General features: G+C 35.7%; 1 protein-coding gene across 4 annotated transcripts in view; it reads right to left on the bottom strand.

Moving 5' to 3' along the window:
• The window catches only part of ERCC8 (ERCC excision repair 8, CSA ubiquitin ligase complex subunit), a 51,052-nt gene that overhangs the window by 23,082 nt on the left and 5,985 nt on the right, over positions 1-21,985 (bottom strand). Inside the window, exons 2-8 of one of the 4 annotated variants that reach the window (XM_061393457.1) lie at positions 21,618-21,672; positions 18,504-18,599; positions 13,740-13,841; positions 8,726-8,849; positions 5,587-5,668; positions 3,663-3,731; positions 2,412-2,478 (exon numbers count right to left, since the gene is read on the bottom strand). In XM_061393457.1, coding sequence (XP_061249441.1) covers positions 2,412-2,478; positions 3,663-3,731; positions 5,587-5,668; positions 8,726-8,849; positions 13,740-13,840 — 443 coding nt within the window. In that variant the 5' untranslated portion in view covers position 13,841; positions 18,504-18,599; positions 21,618-21,672. Of the gene's footprint in view, positions 1-2,411; positions 2,479-3,662; positions 3,732-5,586; positions 5,669-7,511; positions 7,586-8,725; positions 8,850-13,739; positions 13,842-18,503; positions 18,600-21,617; positions 21,673-21,985 lie in introns of those variants that run through there. The other 3 variants (XM_061393456.1, XM_061393459.1, XM_061393458.1) reach the window with 3 other exon arrangements.

The raw sequence follows: 21,985 nt of genomic DNA, 5'->3' as shown, positions 1-21,985 counted from the left end.
TATACAGGGTTTATCTCTTTCTATAATTTTGATTCTTTTCACAGATCACAAGAAAACCTAGCCAACTGGAATGGCTGACAAAAAGTTAGTGTTTCCCATTCTCAATTTGTTTTTTTTTCTTTTCAATAGGGGAATAGGTCTGCAATGGTATGAGTCTGAAGACGTAAGTCTCTTCTGAAACATTAGATTTGGACATATCTGACTCCTAACATTGACTACCAGGTCCATTCCGGAACTGATTCGAATTCCTAGGGTACTCTGAGAATTGAAAGCCTCTAAATTTCCCTCTTGATTTGAGGAAACCAAATTAGAAAAGAACAATGTAAATCCACTCTAGCATGGAACACAACCAACGCCTAGCTCCTCACCTTCACAACTCTTTAGCAACCTCTTGTGGCTACACTGGGGCTTCCTTGGTGGCTCAGACGGTAAATAAACTGCCTGCAATGCAGATCAGGGTTCTATCCCTGGGTCGGGAAGATCCCCTGGAGAAGGGAATGGCATCCCACTCCAGTAATCTTCCCTGGAGAATTTAATTCCATAGTTAGATAGAGGATTCCATGGCTACAGTCCATGGGATCGCAAAGTGAGACATGACTGAGGGACTAACACTTTCACTTTCACTTTGTGGGTACATACTAGACTTTATTCTACTTCAGACATTACAAACTTCAATGTCACAATCTGCAAACTATTAACACAAGTTTCTCTGGGGACTAAACTGTGACAGAGAAGGAGGGCTGGCAGCTTTAAAAAAATACAGATACATTTCTTTATAAACCTAAAAAAGTAGCTTTTCTAATAATTCTTCTACAAAAAGTTTTATTAAAATGTCTATATCAAAATTTGATTACTACTTCCTATCCCTTCAAGTTTCAAAATTTTCTGTTTGACACTCATGTGTCTATCTCATCAGGTCATTGATCCCTCCTATAAGCCTTCTAGTGATTTTATTTTGTTCCTTATACCCATGACTTCAACAATTTTGAGACAATTGTTAAGTCTGTGTCATTCACTGTTTTAATTTCTGTGTCATAGCACAGCTGTGAGCGACACCTTCAACAGAGCATACAATACTGACCAGCAATCCTGTGTGCCCCTAATCAGCTCCTGCTTCCATTCATTAAAACTGCTATTTCAAACCTTTACTACCTTCTCTGAAAACTGCATCCATGTATTTTCAATAGATGACATCAAGTTCTAAAATACCGGAAACTGGGTTTGCATTTCTTGAACTCTGCCAAAGTCACATATTTAGTTGTATTGACACTTACTATTTCCTCCTTCCATGTAGTCATGGTGCCCTTCATGTGCCAGATCAAGTGTCCCCCTTCTAATGGGACCCTTGATATTATCTTTGCCTGTCTATTCAAGGTCCTGATATACCAATTATTCTCTCCATTTCTTACCTTCACTAATTTCTCTCCACCAATACTCTTCCCTCAGCATTCAAATATACAAGACTCTTCCTTCCAGCAAACAAAACTCCCAAACCCCATGATCCTCAAAAGTTAAGTGCTCTTGTTCTTTCTTCCCATACTGAATCTCTCAGAGATGTACCTCTGTTAAAGCAGTTTTCAGGATGTCCTGCAGTCACTGATTTTTCTGACTATACTTCCTCACTAGACTATCACCTTCTTGGAGGGACTCTGCCTATGTTACCTCTGTGTCCCTAGTACAATGCTTGGCACGTGACTGCTGCTGCTGCTGCTGCTAAGTCGCTTCAGTCATGTCCAACTCTGTGCGACCCCATAGACGGCAGCCCACCAGGCTCTGCCGTCCCTGGCATTCTCCAGGCAAGAACACTGGAGTGGGTTGCCATTTCCTTCTCCAATGCATGAAAGGGAAAAGTGAAAGTGAAGTCGCGAACTCGTGTCCGACTCTTCGCGACCCCATGGACTGCAGCCTACCAGGTTCCTCCATCCATGGGATTTTCCAGGCAAGAGTACTGGAGTGGGGTGCCATTGCCTTCTCCGTGCCACATGACAGGAATCATTAATTGTCAGTAAATTGAATCAATGAATGTGGATGGAAGTGATGAATCAGATTTAAAATAATTTTGGGTTAAATAAAGTGAATTAAAATGCTACTGATTTTAAATTAACAGAGTGCTACACTTTTGTATGCAAAAATGACACAACACAGTGTTTCATAGGTAGTGTTAGGAGTTTTGCCTTGCTACATAGATTCGGTTGTTACCTGTTTTTAAAAGTGAGTATCTTCAAGTTGGATAGTCAGGATTAGGATTATGATGAACAGAAAGATTTTTTTTGGTAATATGAATTAAAATCTTTAACTCAATTATTTTTCAGGACTTACTTAATAGCTTAATATGTACCTAACATAAAACAATCTTTTCAAAATGCTTATCCTTAATTATTAATCTCAAACCCAAATAGTTTGCATTTTACCTTGCAGTTGCCAAGATATATTCATAACGTGGTGACCAGGAAACTGCCAATATTTCTTGTCTGTGACCTGCAAAACAACTGTATATAATGACTTGCATTTTGAAATATGCCTTTTGAAATATCAAAAGATATAGTCTAACTAACTTTGCCTGATTATGAAAACACAGACTAAATTTTAAAAGTAAACTGATATAATCATTTTTTCACATTTATAATAATCTATATTTAAATACTAATGTGAAGTCTATGGGACATTCCTTACATATGATATTTTATTATAAAAGGCTTGGGTTTGGTTTGGAAAGAACAGCCAGAGCAAGTGAGTCTGTCTTTTTAAATATAGCTGCTAGCCTAGTAGGTCAGTCCATCAATAAATGACAGAGCTCAAGCTTACTTATGTATCTCTACAACAAAATCCCTGCAACAGGCCATACAAGACCAACATTTTAAAGACTAAAAATGTTTCCCAACTTTTTTCAGAAAGTTGTAGCAGAAAAAATTATTTTAATTCATGATTATAAAAAGCATTTATATAAAAATTTTTGTCTAGAGCACAAGTGATAAGTACATAGGACAAGTGAATTCAGCATTTTAAGTCATTTCTACCTAACTATTCAAATTATATATTTTCATCAACTTAGTGTATTTCATAGAGATTCATAATATAAAACAGATGTTATCCATCTCATCAAGTTTTCCTAATATATTTACTATGCGTTTCTCAGAGATGAATACAGACAGAATTTCTGAATTACATCCTATTTTTTTCACTGTTTAGAATTAGACAATCTAATACTGATAAAAAAAAGTAGCAAAAATAATTTAAGCTGGTAAACCTTTACCAAATTTTATTTCAATATTTTTTCTAAAATATTTTTATTGAGAAAAGAAGTACCTAAATATTAAGAACATCTACTCAGCCAGAACAATATTAAATAATGTTCATAGAGACAGCTGTACCGATGTAAGTTTCATAAGTAGTTCATTTTTTTCAATGTAGAAATAACACAAAGTTTTGGGTTTGACTTTCTGTATCCTTTAACCTTCCCCTGCAGCCATTGTTCATATAAATGTCTCCTTAATAGTTTAGTTTTATAAGAATAATGCACAGAAGGATCTTTATTTCCCTGTTGACTTCTAACAACTAGCACAAAATACATCAGTCATGTCATTTACAAAGACTGCATTGTTAGTAATGTTTCATTTTATTGAATGGTTTACTCAAAGTAGTTGTTGTTTCAAATAAAATACCCTGTAGAATGTGGGAACAGGATCCAGACTTCAAGTCACAAAGTTGTACTTTGGGTCCTCTAGTACCAACTGTAAAAACAAAAACAGAAATGGTTTAAGATAATTTAATTACAAATGATCACCAAAAGGAAATAAGAAACTACCACTATGAAATCACGACATTTTCACTTGTAGAAATATAAAAATGTATGTTAATAATATACTTTAGTTTTTTATGTTTATAACTAGAAAATTATTTTAGTTGTAGTCCTATGTCAGTACTAAGATTACTGTATTATTCTCTATTACTCTATTATTATTTTTCAATATTTAACATTGAAATAATTATAGATTCACAGGAAGCTGCAAAGATAGTGCAAAGAGGCCCTATGTACCCTTCACCCAGGGTGTCCTAATGGTTATATGTTAGGTAACTATGGCACAGTATCAAAACCAGGAAATGTGTACTGGTACAATGTGTGTATAATTCTACGTTATTTTATCAATTAAATCATTTTATTTTAAAAGCTTAGCTGTTCCATGTTAATAATATACTTCTAAATCACTAGTAACAGATTCACAGAAACTCTGGACACAGACTGAGTGAGCCTCAAAGACAAGTTAGTGCCCAAACTCTACAGATGAAGCAGCTGACTGATGTCCAGAGGTGAGGAGATTTATGCAGTGCCACAGAAGTAATATCACAGGGACCTGATGCCTGATACCAGAAAAATATTTTTTCATCTTCATACATGAAAATTTTTGTTTTATGTGCTTTCATAGAAATAGATGTTTAATTTGAATCACACATTCCAGAGAGAAGGAAATCATTTCTTTGTTTTACTGTGTTGAATGGAAGGCTGCCAAATTTTGTTTACATAGGTGGCTCAGAGGTTAAAGTGACTGCCTGGAATGCGGGAGACCCGGGTTCAATCCCTGGGTCGGGAAGATCCCCTGGAAAAGGAAATGGCAACCCACTCCAGTACTCTTGCCTGGAGAATCCCATGGAGGGAGGAGCCTGGTAGGCTACAGTCCATGGGGTCGCAAAGAGCTGGACACGACTGAACGAACGACTTCACTTAGCACTCACTTAGAAACTTTGAACTTTGGTGGTTTAAAAAAGTTCTTTAAAGTGAAAATTGCTCAGTCGTGTCCAACTCTTTGCAACCCCACAGACTATACAGTCCATGGAATTCTCCAGGAAAGAATACTGGAGTGGGTAGCCTTTCCCTTCTCCAGGGAATCTTCCAAACCCAGGTCTCCCGCATTGCAGGTGGGTTCTTTATCAGCTGAGCTACCAGGGGAAAAAAAAGTAATTCTTAAGGGAACAGAAATGTGCTTGCTTTCTTTCTTAAAAACACCCCACAAATGATACTGGTTTTCTTAATTTTATTTGTACTTAATGTATTTACTTTTCGGCTGTGCTGGGTCTTTGATGCTGTGTGGCCTTTTCCTCTACTCTCTAGATGCAGTGTGCAAGCTTTTCTTGCAGTGGCTTCTCTTGTTGCAGAGCACTGGGTCTAGTGCACAGGCTTCAGTGTGGGAGCTCAGCAGCTGCAGTTCCCGGGCTCTAGAGCACAGGCTCAACAGTTATGGCACGTGTGCTTAGTTGCTCTGTGGCATGTGGGATCCTCCTGGACTAGGGATTGAACCCATGCCTCCTGTGCTGGCAGGCAGATTCTATACCACTGAGCCACCAGGAAGTCCCAGAAATGTGCTTTCTTAGTTTTCAAATCCTAGCCACTCTGAAATCTAGCATGGTGCCTGACTTGTACAGTACCAGTTAAACGGAATGAATATAAATAGTAAATATATATTTAAGTTTTTTTTTTTAAAGAATTGTGATCTTCATCTGGGTTAAAATGTTTATATCAAAACTAACTAGATATTAAAAGGGAAAAAGTTTTCAGTATGTTAAAAAAAACAAAAGAACACAAATACAAACCTGCTACCAAACAGTGCTTGGTGGCAACCGGAGACATATGATGACTATAAACTGTTTCTTCAAAATTAAATACATCAGCAATCTGATAATCAAAAGACATTTAAAATAAGTGTTATCACAAAGGCAGCAAATTTTCTATTTACCTATTGTCACACTGTTAGTAATTTTTAAATTGTTAGCAATTTATTTTTCTCTAATAAATTCCAGAGATTAAGACAAGATAACCTCCTGGTTCACCATATTCCTTTCTGCTCCATTCTGGAGAACTTCAGCACCTACAGAAATGATCTAGTCAGTATTCTGCCCCTCAGTTCCATATAACCGCACCTACCACACCCGGGACACTCTCACCACCAAAAACTGCTCCTCCTTTGAAATCACATATTTCAGTTACATATGACCAGAATTTTATTTCAGCTCCCCCAACTACCTCTAAGACACCTAAGCAAAGCCCAGCGGCCCTATCAGTTCCTCCTGTCTTCACTTTTCCTCCTTCAGCTTGGATTCCAAGGTTGAATGCTTCAGCTCCAGGATCTTCAACTCCTTTGGCCATCATCATCTCACCTGTCAAGGCCTCAACCCTGGATGACTCCAAATGTCTGCCATCTGTGCACCTTATTCAGGTTTAACTGCACCAGAGGTCAACAAACTTTTTTAGTAAAGAGTCAGATTGTAAATATTTTAGGCTTTGAAGACCAACTACTCATTTCTGTCACTGCAGTGTCAAAAGTGGCCATAGACAACAAATGAGCATGTCTGTGTTACAATAACACTTTGTTTACAAAAAAGAGTCCATGAGAAGCCTTGGCCGAGAGCCTAGACTTGGCCTATTGGCTGCAGTTAGCTGACCTCTGCCTCATAAAGGTGAAGAAAACCTTATAATAGGGCAGACTGCGTGCATGCTCAGTCACTGCAGTTGTGTCTGGCTCTTGGTGATCCCGTGGACTATAGTCCGCTAGGCTCCTCTGTCCATGGGATTTTCTAGGCAAGAACACTGGAGTGGGTTGCCACCTTCTTCTCCGGGGAATCTTCCTAACCCCCAGAGAGAAAGAAACCACGTCTCTTCATGAATCATCAGGAAAATGCAAATCAAAACCACAATGAGATATCACCTCACATCTGTTATAATACCTATTATCAAAAAGAGATAACAAGTGTTGACAAGGATATGTAGAAAAGGAAACCTCTGATTATTAGAGGGAATGTAAATTAGTGTAGCCATTATAGAAAACAATATGAAGGTTCCTCAAAATTAGAACCATATGATCCAGTAATCCCACTTGTGGGTATATATCCAAAGGAAATGAAATCACTGTCTCAAAAGAGATAGCTGCATCCTCATGTTTTTAACAGCACTGTTTATAATAGCCAAATCATGGAAACACCCTAAGTGCCCATCAACACAGGAAGGGATAAAGAAGACCTGATATGTATATACACACACCCACCCACACATATATGATGGAATATTATTCAGCCATGGGAAAGAATGAACGTCTGCCATTTGTGACAATATAGACAGACATTAAGGGCATTAAATACTAAGTGAAGTAAGTCAAACAGAGAGGAATAAATACTGTATATCACTCACAAGCAGAATTTTAAAATGCCAAACTGATAGAAACAGTGAACAAAATGGTGATTATTGGAGCTGGTGAATGGTGGGAGAAATAGAAAGATGTCAGCCAAAGAGTATAAACTTCCAGTTTTAACATGAACAAGGGAAGGGAGAAGTTTCATAGGGAAGGAAACTTGAGGTAGGCAATACAACATATAAGATGTGTTCAGAAGGCAAAAGGAGATCAATTTAGTGGCAGTACATTATCTATGTTGAAAAGAGGTAGAAGCTAAGATTGGGAAAGTAGGAAGTGAGGCTACAGAGAACTTAGAATGCCAGGCTGAATTTAGACAATGGAATCACTCACCAAAGGTGGTTTGGGTTCAGACAGGATGAAACTGCTTTATTCTAATTAATTCTGGGGTAGAACTTACTGTGGAACTGTGAGAAGAAAAATAATAAAAAGAAATCATTTAGGAGTTTATAGTAGTAGTCCAGATGGACAGTGATGGTGAGGGAAATAGAAAAGAGAAATGTGAGAGTCTGAAGGAAGACCAGCTAAGATTTGAGGACTAAATGGATATGAGGAGCCATCACGTTCACTTCAATTTAGAATATGTTTAGTTTGAGATGACGACACTACATTTAAGTAAGAGAGGTTCTGTATACAAGTAGAGACATATGGAACTAGAACTCAGGAAAAAAAATTAGCTGTGAAAGAAAAATAAAATTTGATCAAAAAGCATAAAAGCTATTATCTACTCTATCTTCCCAGGTGGCGCTATTGGTAAAGAACCTGCTTGCCAATGCAGAAGACATGAGATAAGATCCTCTGGAGGAGGACATGGCAACCTGCTCCAGGATTCCTGCCTGGAGAATCCCATGGACAGAGGAGCCTGGAGGGCTATAGTCCATAGGATCGCACAGAGTCAACATGACTGAAGCAACTTAGCATGCAAGCATGCACTGTCTACCTTACTCAGCTATAATATTAATAACTTTCTTTTTCCTTATTTTTTTAGGTCAATAGGAGATAAATCCAATATTCCTCCCTACACCATTATGCCATAGAAGTTTTTGAGTAATAAAGTATATAACAGCTAATGGTGTTTTGAGTTCTTACTATATGCTAGGTGCCATTTCCAGGTACTTTACACATATCAACCTATTTAATCCTCATAGCCATTCTATAGGGTACGATCATTACTCCCTTTACAGATGAACACAGAGAAGTTCAGATACTTGACCAATCAATATTACATAGCTAGTTAGCAGCAAGGGCTTCCCAGGTGGCTCAGTAATAAACAATTTGGCTGCCAAGCAGGAGATTCAGCTTCAATCCCTGGTTGGGAGCCTGGTGGGCTACAGTCCATGGGGTTGCAAAGAGCTGGACATGACTCAGCAACTAACCAGCAGCAGTCAGCAGCAGAGGCAAGATAGGAACTCAAGCAGTATTGCTCTCCTCAATCACTATACTGCTTTCATATCTAACATATGACATCTTAGCAAATAATCACACTGTTTAGGACTAAATTCTCCTTCATTGTACAGAACAACTCAGAAAAGCTTTAACATACTTACTTGTAATGTATTTGTATCCCATACTTTCAGAGTCTTATCAAATGAACTTGATGTGAACATGCCAGTGTCATGAGGATACCACTGTACGGTCTCCACACTGTATTTGTGAACATCAGGGTGGCTTCTACAAAACAGCAATCAAAATTTAGAGATAACTGATTTACTTGAGTTTCAAATGGATACCATATTAACAAGCTGTAGTTTTAGGAAGAATGATACAAACCTAGATGACTCGCCACGTCCTGTCTAGAGAAAGAATATGTAGGCATCTCTAGTTTTAGGTGCCCACAGTGTGATGTGGAGGCCCGCTTCCTACTAAGGCTCATAAAATGAGACTTCCTATTTCTGTATGAGAGGTTGGACGGATCAGCCAACTACGCTGGACTGATTCATGGAAGAAACTGATTTCTCCTTACTGGAAGAGATACCTACTTTGGTTTTGGATTTGCTTTTCTGATCATTTTATAAGCACTATCATTTAGAATTGTTGCCTCCCATACCTCTATAGTGTCCCACACAGTATGGCTTCTGATTAATAACCTTACTTCTACAGCAAAAGAATGTGACAGGCAGATGCCCATGGGGTTCACTACTCTTAGGTAGCCCATAGCCGACAGACGCATGATCTGTTGGAAGACTCAGTTATGACATCAGTTGCAGTACACCACCTGTGATGATGTATGCTATCCTGAAGGACGCCGTATATGCTCTGAACTAGTCATCAACACAGTATGTGTCCTCTACTGAAACTTAATTCAAAGACACTGGATGTTTAGAAATACTTATGATAGTGGAGGGACATTTGAATACCAACTGGATACTTAATATCATTAATTATTGTATATGTGAGACAGTGGTAGTGGTGTTATGCTTATAAAACATTTTTTATTTTTTAGAGATAAAATTATGAATGAAACTATATCTTTCTGAGATTTGCTTCAAAATAATCTTCAGAGTAGGTGGGTGGGTGGGGTAAAGATGAAATAAGATTGGTTATGACTGATAGCTGCTGAAGATGGGTGATGGGTACGTAGTTCATTAGACTACTCTCTATTTTCATATATATTAAATATCCATAATAATATAAAAGTAAACAGAAGACTATTGCAACCCAAAACAGACAGGCCCATCATGAGTTCTGATTCTTTAAGCTGAAAGTTTAGATTACAATACAGGATAAAGGGCCTCAAATACATGTGTTGCTACTTGAAGAAATAAGAATATGAAGAAGAAAAGCTTTATGTGCCATTTCTGGCCTTGAGACAACTGCAAAAGACAACTGCAGTACCTATCCATATTTTCTTACTTTCTATGTCATGTAAATATTTTAACTAATTTCCCCTTTCTTTCCTCTCTCTTACCTCGATTATTTTATACAGATTATGTACAAACTGAGCCTACAAATTGCATAATCCTAATACAAGAACACATGAAACTAGAGGAAAAATAGAGATTATCTTGAACTGGATGTGGTAACTAAATACACTTGGAATCAGCTTTTTGGGGAAGGGAATAATTACGTTTTTGTAATTATTTTTTGTAAAAATCTATATCAAGTAATAGATATTTGCATTAGGTTAGGATGAAACTTACTTTTTTAAAGGAAGGGTAGTACGGGAAGAAAGGTATATACTGATATTGGACAGACAAATGGGTAGATTGTAGTGGATGTGTGCTCTTTTCTTGACTGAACATTCAAACTCTACCTTTTGGGGGAAAATTCCCTTTATTGAAAGGCAGGGCCTTGCCTCTTGTTACAGAGAGCAAGAGACTCCAAGTATGGTTCAGCAGTAAAGAATCTACCTGCAATGCAGGAGATGTGGGTTCGATCCCTGGGTAGGGAAGATTCCCTGAAGAAGGAAATGGCAACTCACTCTAGTATTCTTGTCTGGAGAATCCCATGAACAGAGAAGTCTGGTGGGCTAGTCCATGGGGTCGCAAAAGAGTCAAGACATGACTGAGCGACTAAAACAACAACAAATAACAGAAAACAGACTCCATATATTCTCTTTCTCTTGCTCTGGGCAGTGAGGGCACGAGCGTGTCCTGGGCTTAATCAATCCTGCCTGGGACTCCAAAACTCCAGCTAGTAATGCAAACCAGGGATATATTAGCAATTATTCATAGTTGTGGAGTCAAGAGTCTGTGTTGGTGATATGCAGCAGATCCCAAACTCAGTTGTTCGTGTGGTATGACCTTAACTGTGTTCTCTTATTCTGGTTTCTCTTATTTTCTGCTTTCTACATTTGTTTCTTCTACCTTCCTGCCATTATGTGAGATATGAAATATCTTTCCAGTAAATTTCTGCTGAAGATAAAGAGAACTGGTCTCTATTTGTTCCTAAGAATCTACACAGAGATTATTTAATTTCAAATAAATCCTTAATGTAGTGATCACAAATAAAAGTTCATTTATATTTTATATTTTAAAAGAGTACAAAATATTATATCAATCTCCTACTATGTGTGATATATCATTCTCCTTAACATTTAACAAAAATTTGAGTTAATGAATCTTTTTGGTGCTCAAGAATAAACATATTAAATAAAGTGAAAGTAACTATTAGGAAACAGTGTAAGCCACATTAATTTAGTATCAATTTTTATTGAAATTATTTTTTAAAGTCATATAAAGTCTTCGGATGTAAAATGCTACTTTAACTCATTTTGTAAGGATGCTTACTATATGCCCATTTACATTCAAAGTGATGGTTTTGAAGATAAGACTTTGAATCTAAGAAGAAAGTCATAAGTAAGATTGATGTCCTAAGCATTTACTTGACCTCACATAACAGAAAAGCAAATCACAGCCACTAATGGAATAATATTATATAGCATGTGGTATATATGAAGATACTATTTTACCATACAACAAATTAAACAATGTCAAAGTAATAGCTAAGATAAAATAAGACAAAGATGAATTAAATTAATTAATGGCTGCCTTACACTTTAGAATTTAGATCTTTTGTTGTTGTTGTTTGTTTGGTGGGAGTAGAGAGAGTATAAAATGGTATGAGACTCTTAGAACCAAGTTCCAGAGTACTTGAGGTGGTATCTTGTTTTGTACTAAGTCTATCTATAATTATACTGCTTCCCATTTATAGCGGCTTTACAATTTTAATATGCTTTTTGAAGATAATATTTCATTTAAGTCTCATAAAAAAACTTACAAGAATAATAGCCCAAGTATAATTATCTCTAAGGCAGAATAGTTTTGTCACAGGCTCAGAGAAATAGTTTCCTTAAATCTGTATTTCCAAAGTGAAGTGTCAAAGCCAAGAAATAATCATAATTCTCCTCACAAATATTCCACGAACTTATGTATCTATTCTAGTGCTTTGGAAACAGCTTTAATACATAGCAGTTGCAGATATTAATGTTCATGAGGTTTTTTCCTCTTGAAAACGTTTTTTCAACTCTTATTCTCTCTGTTATTTCAAGGTCTGCTTAAAATCAGATCACATACAGGAGACAAGAAAGAATTAAGTGACTACTATGAACAAATTAAAATCGTAAAACACTTTATTAAACAGCCAAAGAAATTCAAGGTAGAAAAGTACGTTATGTCAGGCAGCTTTAAGTAAGTAGGTAAGAGAAGAGGGGTGTGTGTGTTTTGTGTGTGTTTTGTACTGGCTAGAAGCTAGTACATTATGGCTTCTAGCTATTAATCTTTTTGTTCTACTAATAGTTGAAAAAACTAATTTGTGTTTATATTTAGCTAGAAAGACTTAAATGAATCTTATGCTAAGTACTCTAAAAACTAAAATTAGTTACTGAGGTGTGCCATGTAGGTGGAGAACAAAAAGACCATAATCAAAAGTCTTAAAGTCCTTTTGAAAACTGATGCCCAAGTTGTTTTGGAGAAGTCATATGTTAAAAACAGCAATATCAAAGAGACCTGAAGAGACATTTCTCCAAAGAAGACATACAGATGGCTAACAAGCACATGAAAAGATGCTCAACATCATTCATTATCAGAGAAATGCAAATCAAAACTACAATGAGATACCACCTCACACCAGTCGGCCATCATCATGTCTACAGACAATAAGTGCTGGAGACAGTGTGGAGAAAAAGGAACACTCTTACATTGCTGGTGGGAATGTAAACTGATACAGCCACTATGGAAGATGGTATGGAGGCTCCTTAATAAGCTAGGAATAAAACCGCCATATGACCCAGCAATCCCACTCCTAGGCATATACCCTGAGGAAATCAAAACTGAAAAAGACACATGTACCCCAATGTTCACTGCAGCACTGTTTACAACAGCCAGAACATGGAGGCAACCTAGATATCCAGTGAGGATGAATGGATAAAGAAGCTGTGGCACATAAATACAATGGAATACTACTCACCCATAAAAAGGAACACATTTGAATCTGTTCTAATGAAGTGGACAAAACTAGAGCCCATTATACAGAGTGAAGTAAGTCAGAAAGAGAAATATAAATATCGTATACTGACACATATATATAGACTCTGAAGAGATGTACTGATGAATTTATTTTCAGGGCAGCAATGGAGAAACAGACACAGAGAACTGAAGGTGGGAGGAGAGGAGGGAGAAGGGGAGATGTATGGAGAGAGTAACACAGAAATTTACAATACAGTATAACAGATAGCCAATGGGAATTTGCTGTATGACTCAGGGAACTCAAACAGGGTCTCTGTGACAGGCTGAAGGGTAGGGTGGGGAGAGAGATGGGAGGGAGGTTTGGGAGGGAGGTGAACCTATGATCTTGTTGTTGTTGTTGTATTGATTGTATTGATTGTTGTTGATGTACGGCAGAAAATCACAAAATTCTGTAAAGCAATTATCCTTCAATTAAAAATTTTTTAAAAAAGAGCAATATTCGAATTTCAGTTATTACTTGCAAGATGTCAAGGGATAACTACGTAAATATATCATTTGAACAATTTGCTTGAAACATTCATATTTCATGTTTTGCATTTGATGCAAAAAATACTCAAATGTTTATAAATTCATGAATTACATTTTTAATACACACCTGCCAACGGAACACACTGCTTTACACGTGTAATAAGGTTGTCTGCTGGAGTTCTCAAGATCATAAAGCACAATCACACCATCTGAACCACCTGATAACATGCTAATAATAAAAAAGTTCAAATTAATTTATCATTTATATAGTTCATTTATGATTACATATTTCTGAAAATTACTGATCCACAAACTCTCAAATTTATTATGCCCAAAATACAGAGTAAATCTTCATTAGCAGACTACAATAAGCTAAAATCTTTAATCTAATATTTGTGGAAAAATGAAGATAGATAGATTTAATCTGTGATCAGTTAAAATTTACCTTCAAGATACCAAAATGAATAGAAGAAACAAGATGGCAAAAGATATTTCTCATTTCAGAAAGTAAGACATTACAAAGTCATTTTAAATGTCCCAATTATAATTGTGTTAAATGAAAATGGAATCAGACAGACCAGTTATTACTGATGGAATATTACAGATATTACTATCTGACCCTGGGCAAGTTACTTCATTTAAGCTTGTTTATTTATGAAAAGGGGAACATTTTCACCTAAATCATAAAGCTGAAATAAAGATAAATCGTACACAAGTCTTTTACACTGCCTGGCAAGAAAAAAAAATAGGGCATCAGTAAGTGTTAGATTTGTTCCCTCCATTATAAACACATTTACTTCAACTCATTCAACTTTGAGCTTCTACAATATGCTAGGCATTATGCTAATACAACTGTGAACAAGACAGGCATGATTCCTGACTCCCCAGTTTATAATCTAGTGGAGAAGACACATAGATCTATGAATTCAATCTATCTATATGTAAATATTTATGAATCTATAGAAAGTATTGCTATTTGCTAATATTATTGCTAACCATCAATTCTGGTGCATCTCTCTATTCATTCTTGTTCTCTAATTTTATTCTCTGGTAGATTCTTAAGAAAGGACTAAGGAGAACAATATTCCTTGAATTCTTGTATATTACTAACAATTAGTCCTTTTGTACTTGAAAATCAGTCTGGTTGGATATAAAATCTTTGACTCACATTTTATTTCCTTGAACATCTTAAATAAGAAACTTCATTTCTTTGAGCTTAAAGCTCAAAATCAAAGTCTGTGGTTACAATATGATTTTCTTCCCTTATATGTAGTAGTTTCAGATTTTGTTCATTCTAACAATGTTTCCTTTAGTCTTTATTCCATTCTCTTCCTTTGGTTTCTTCTCTGTACACTCCTCTTATATGTATGTTGGATATTCTTTGCCTATCTTCTACATATACCTGATTCTCTTGACTCCTTTTCCTATCTCCATCTCTTTTTGATTTTTATGTTTCCTCTTGTATTTATTTGCTTCTATTTCTAAGGTATCACCTCTTGTATTTAACTTTTTTTCCTAATTTTTTCTAGAGTTTGATCATCTCATTTCTCAGTTTTTCTAATTATAACATATGCTATTCTTTCATACACTGTATCTTTTAAAAATTACTTTTAGCTATTTTTAAAATATCAGGTTACAGTTCTCATCTACTTTGTGGACATATCTTTCTGGCACAAATATATTGTTTATAGGAACATTATTTATTTTGTTATTAAAATAATTTTGTATGAACTTTGACCTTAATCCTATCCTTTTGCTCATTTTTATATAAAATTAATTTTCTTAAACTTTTAAAAGGGAGGTTTAGTTTGGCAATATTTAAAATTTGTATCTCTAGAACATCCTCCTCCTCTTCTTTTTAAAATAAGATGTTCAGAATATGGCAGCTAATTTTCAGATTTCCAAGTTCTAGTCATCTCTCCAATTTTTATCTGACTCATCTTTTTTCTGTTTCTATCATTTCTGTACTTCTCACTTTGGATTCTATTCCAAACAGTTTCTCCTCAACATGGGGTTCATCTATCAGGGCATCTTTAGTTGGTTAGCTGGAGAGATTACAGGGGCTAGATTACTCCAGCCCTTTTGGGTCTTACTGTGAACCCCTTGGACATCAAGAGTACACAATCCTTTCCCAGTTTCAACTGTTGTACTCAAATTGACTTGCTGAGCTTTCAAGTAGCTGTCAGTTACTTTGAACTTATCAGGTCTATTAGATGCCCCACTGGTTTTATTACCCCGCCTGGTATAGATGCTGATACCACACAGATCTTGTAGTTATCTGTGTTGTTGTAGTTATCTTGTAGTTAAGTGTGTTGCTCTCATTCATCCATATTTTGAGGTTTGCAGGGATATCTGATCACTTAAATTTGTTATAAGTAATCATTTTTCCTTTAATTTTGCCACCTTTGGTTTCTCTGTTATTGTAGTGCCATGTAAGGAGCTTGCACCAGAAATGATCACAGTTCTTTCTTCACTGAGAAAGTCTCGCTACAAAAAAATTCTAGCTCATCAAAACTGTGCTTAAAGACTTAATAATTTACATTCTGGTACAAGTGCCTTATCATGTTATGAACCAGTTACGAAGGATTCATGAAATAGCAGCATGTCCAAGAAGCACTGATTTATAGACCTGTTTTAAGAAACATTCAATATTGATATGTAGAACAATTAGGTTAATTTAAAAGTACTTCTTCAAAGTTCTTTGTTCACACAGTTCTATATCTGATTGATGATAGGGCAGTAAAGCTATCCTGAAGAGTTTTAAAAAATTTTTAACATTAGCTTCATTACAAAATTTTGTGGGTTGGTTATTCTAATTGTGTATATCCAGAAATCTTTGTAAAGTTTAACAACTACAGCTTTTTTACTTTAGTTGAAACAATGTTTCAGCTTGCTTGGAAATAGTTGTGAGTTATATGTTACCATTTCTAATTCCAGAAACATTTTGCTGAACATTTGAGCTTTGTAAAAGTTTTTTTTTTTTTTTAACCACAGCACTATATGTATTATCAATGGAAAAACAACTGTTTTCAAAGTTCAACTTTTAAAGTTAATTTAAATCGTATTTATAGTAAGGTCAGATGTTTCACCTTTGCTACTTTTCACTTTCACGCATTGGAGGAGGAAATGGCAACCCACTCCAGTGTTCTTGCCTGGAGAATTCCAGGGACGGGGCATCCTGGTGGGCTGCCATCTATGGGGTCGCACAGAGTCGGACACGACTGAAGCGACTTAGCAGCAGCAGCAGCCGCAGCAGCAGAGTGACTTCCAAAAGGTTTCTTTTGATTACATTAATTGGGTGAAAAAAACCCTGAACATTACTGTAATTAAACGGACTTTGTAGTTGAAGTATCTAATGGCAATGTTACTTAACTGTAAGGTAGTTGATAAATATGAATAAGTGTTTTCAGCAAGTTATATGTGAGTTGATTTTTGTGAGAAAAAGAAGACCTATATTTAATTTTCCATTAAACACCCATTTTGCTTTTTATTTCTCTTCGCTGCCAAAAGGGCTTAATGCAAAATACAAGTTTTAGCAAACAATGAAACAGTTGTAGATTTTCACTATACAATAAAAGGGGAAACTACTATAGTAAGAATCTTGACTTTTCTGTATATACTCTGCAAAGACTCCTTGGCCTGTATTTCTCACACATATTTAATGCACATATAATCCATAACTTTCCATATTTCTCACTAACTCTCCCAACTGGTAGCCTACTGGATTCATGAACTTTACAGGTCAAACAACTGATCACTATCCCACCAGCACCCAAGACCAAAAGAAATCAGCTATCCCTTGCTGCTTATGTCAGGATTATTTTACAAGCAAATGTCCCACAGCTGTACTTGATTGAGAGGTAGTATGTTCAGCCTAGTAAAGGTTAGGAAAAAAATAAATGATCAAATGTCATCTTTTACATTTAACCATGTGTTAAAAGTTAGAATTTGTTCACTGTACATGTTTCTCATATACTAGATGAGACCATGACAGAAGCTAGAATTTAAAAAACTGAATTCTATTAAATCTACCCTGGCTTATTTTAATGTAAATAATAATGCCTCATTATAATACAATGATTTGTGGCAAATGCTAAACAAAACATAACAAGACACACTTCTTTAGTTACGTTTATACTTGTCCTAATTGAAGGACAAGGGTTTTAAACATTTTGGTAAAAGTAATGTGGGGTAGATGAGCTTTAAGTGGGTGGGGATGTGTGTGTGGCATGTACATATTTGCATTTTTCAAAGCACTTCAGCTGTTGCATGGAAAACGGATTTAAAGTATAGGTGATAATGCTTTTGATTAACAAAATGGTGGCAATCATTTACAATATGCCATGTCCTATGCTAATCATGTTATACATATTATCGTAATTAATCTTCACAACAAATTTGTTAATTAGGTATTGTTCTTACATTGCGTAGCTAAGGCAACTGTGAATTAGAAAGGTTACACAAATTGCTCAAGGCCACACAGCTAATAAATATAAAGCCAGGAGGAAGTCAAGTACAAGTCTGGTGTGCTTCATATACTTCTGCTTCTTATATTTGTTTTCCCACAGGACTATCTGAGAGCAACAACTGTTTTGAAATAGCTCCTAAAGACATACCTCAGCACTTACATGCTCTCTGCATCAAAACAAAAAACCAAAACTCAATATTTGTTGATTTAACAATGAATATATTTATATTAAAGCACTTTGGAAATATTTGGCAACATTTCATAGGTTCAATGTTCTGTATTTATTTGAAATTAATAATGCCAGATTTAAATGTGACAATTTAGAATTTTTATTAATTTTTATGAAATTTTACAAAATTAATCTGAAAGCAAGATTTTATTGGATCTCACTTAGGAACAAAAATGATTATATAATAAACTTACTATCTCCCTTCAACAGGTTCAATGTCAAGGGTGTTAACTCCACTGCAATGGATCCTTTCAACATCTCTGTCTTTGTTTAACTCCAGTCCCAAAACCCTAAAAATATATATATATAAAAATTAAAAGGGAGGGCACACAGAATCCAACAACACATTAGAAGGATCATACACTATGATCAAGCAGGATTTATTCCAGGGATGCAAGGATTCTTCAATATATACAAATCAATCAATGTGATATACCACATTAACAAATTAAAAAATAAAAACCATATGATCACCTCAATAGATGTAGAAACGGCTTTTGACAAAATTCAACACACATTTATGATAAAAACTCTCTAGGAAGTGGGCATAGAGCAAACCCACCTCAACATAATAAAGGCCATATATGACAAACGTACAGCAAACATTATTCTTAATAGTAAAAAACTGAAAGCATTTTCTCTAAGATTAGGAACAAGATAAGAATGTCCATTCTTACCACTATTATTTAACATAGTTTTGGAAGTCCTAGGGATGCTAATCAGAGAAGAAAAAGAAATAAAAGGAACCCAAATTGGAAAAGAAGAAGTAAAACTGTCACTGTTTGCAGATGACATGATACGACACTTAGAAAATCCTAAAGATGCCACCAGAAAACTACTAGAGCTCATCAATGAATCTGGTAAAGTTGCAGGACACAAAATTAATAAACAGAAATCTCTTGCTTTCCTATACACTAACAGCGAAAGATCAGAAAAAGAAATTAAGGAAACAATCCCATTTACCATCACAACGAAAATAATAAAAAACTCAGGCATAAACCTACCTAAAGAGGTAGAAGATCTATACTCAGAGAATTATAAGATGCTGATGAAAGAAATCAATGACACAAACAGATGGACAAACATATCATGTTTCTGGATTGGAAGAATCATTATTGTGAAAATGACTATACTACCCAAAGCAATCTACCAATTCAATGCAATCCCCATCAAACTACCAATGGCATTTTTCACAGAATTAAAAGAAAAAACTCTACAATTTGTATGGAAACACAAAAGACCCTGAAAAGTGAAAGCAATCTTGAGCGAGAAAAATGGACCTGGAGGAATCAGCTTCCTGACTTCAGACTATACCACAAAGCTATATTAATCAAGATGGTATAGTTCTGGCACAGAAATATAGAGCAATGGAACAGGATAAAAAGCTCAGAGATAAACCTCATGCATGTATGGTCACCTAACTATGACAAAGGAGGCAAGACTACAAAATGGAGAAAGGACAGTCTCTTCAATAAGTGGTGCTGGGAAAACTGGACATCTACATGTAAAAGAATAAAATTAGAACACACTCTAACACCATACACAAAAATAAACTCAGAATGGATTAAAGACCTAAATGTAAAGATGGACACTATAAAATTGCTACAGGAAAATACAGGCAGAATACTTCTTTCCATAAACCACAGCAAGATCTTTTCTGATTCACCTTCTAGAGTACCGAAAATAAAACAAAACAAATGGGACCTAATTAAACTTAAAAGTTTTTGTACAGCAAATGAAACCATGAACAAAATGAAGACAACCCTCAGGATGGGAGAAAATATTTGCAAATGAAGCAACTGATAACCTTCAAAACATACGAACAGCTCATGGAGCTCAATATCAAAAAAAACAAACAACTCAATAAAAAATGGGCAGAAGGCCTAAACAGACATTTTTCCAAAAGAGACATACAGATGGCCAATAAACACCTGAAAAGATGTTCAACATTGCTAATTATTAGAAAAATGCAAGTCAAAACTACAATGAAGTATTATCTCACATCAGTCAGAATGGCTATCATCAAAAAAAAAAATTTATGAACAATAAATGCTGCAGAGGGTGTGGAGAAAAGGGAACCCTCTTACACGGTTGATGGGAATGTAAACTGGTACAACCACTATGGAGGGTCCTTAAAAAACTAAAAATAGACCTACCATATTACCTAGCAGTCTCACTCCTGGGCACATATCCAGAGAAAACCATAGTTGAAAAAGATACATGCACCAAATCTTCATTGCAACACTATTTACAATAGCCATGACATGGAAGCAACCTAAATATCCATCAACACAGGAACGGATAAAGAAAATGTGCTACATATATACAATGCAATATAACTCAGCCATAGAAAAGAATGAAATTGTGTCATCTGCAGAGAAATGGATGGACCTAGAGACTGTCATACAGAGTAAAGTAAGTCAGAAAGAAAAAAATATCATATAATTTATCACTTGACTATGGAATCTAGAAAAAACGGTACTGATGAACTTATTCATAAAGCAGAAATAAGAGACCAAGATGTACAGAACAAAGGTACAGATACCAAGGGGGGAAGGGGCTGTGGCATGAATTGGGAGACGGGTTGACACGTCTACACTACTACCTATAAAATAGATAACTAATGAGAACCTACTGCACAGAACAGGGAACTCTATGCAGTGCTCTGTGGTGACCTAAATGGGAACGTAATCTAAAAAAGAGAGGATACAAGTACGCATATAACTGATTCACTTTGTTGGACAGCAAAGACTAACACAACACTGGAAAGCAACTATGCTCCCCCGAAAAGTAATTTAACAGAAGTGGTGGGGGGGGGAGGGAGATAAAACTAAACAACAGGAAAGCAATTTAACATTAAAATGTCCTTATTTCACCAAAATTACATGAAGTTAAAAGTGGCTTAAATACAATGCTTAAATCTCCTAACATACATCCAAGGATGTTTACAGATTATTAAAAGCCTTATACAAATTTTTGAAGTATTAAGAGTATTAACAATTACATGTAAAGAGTTTCTCCTGAAGCATTATCTTAATTATCTTATGTCTTATTTAAAGAGTGTATTTTACTAATTTTAGTTTAGATATCTAGAACCTGAAACAAATTTTCATGAACCAAAAGCTAAATTCTTGTAACTTAAAACTTAACTGAGGACATCTAGTGAACAAAAGCTTAAATTACAGTTTAAAAAAATTTCCCTGAATTGTTTCTTACAGAAATATAAAATGAGTATGTTCAACTCAATAAATAAGCACATTTAAATAAATAACATTAAATATAAATAAAAGTGATTAACAAGTACTCACACAAATCAAGATGAATGAAATTTCTGATATTCAGTAACTATAAAACATCATTATCCTGGTGAGGACATTAAGGTTAAATGAGTTAAAACATACAAAGGGCTCATAACAAGGCTCAGCATACCGTAAGTACCTGCTGCTGCTGCTAAGTCACGTCAGTCGCATCCGACTCTGTGCGACCCCATAGACATCAGCCCACCAGGCTCCCCTGTCCCCAGGATTCTCCAGGCAAGAGCACTGGAGTGGGTTGCCATTTCCTTCTCCAATGCATGAAAGTGAAAAGTGAAAGTGAAGTAGCTCAGTCTTGTCCAACTCTTAGCGACCCCATGGACTACAGCCTACCAGGCTCCTCCGTCCATGGAATTTTTCAG

The sequence above is a fragment of the Bos javanicus genome, chromosome 20 (assembly GCF_032452875.1).
Source record: "Bos javanicus breed banteng chromosome 20, ARS-OSU_banteng_1.0, whole genome shotgun sequence".
Lineage (NCBI taxonomy): Eukaryota > Metazoa > Chordata > Mammalia > Artiodactyla > Bovidae > Bos > Bos javanicus.
The sequence above is the reverse complement of the archived record's forward strand: the minus strand, read 5'-3'. Positions and strand labels throughout refer to the sequence as shown.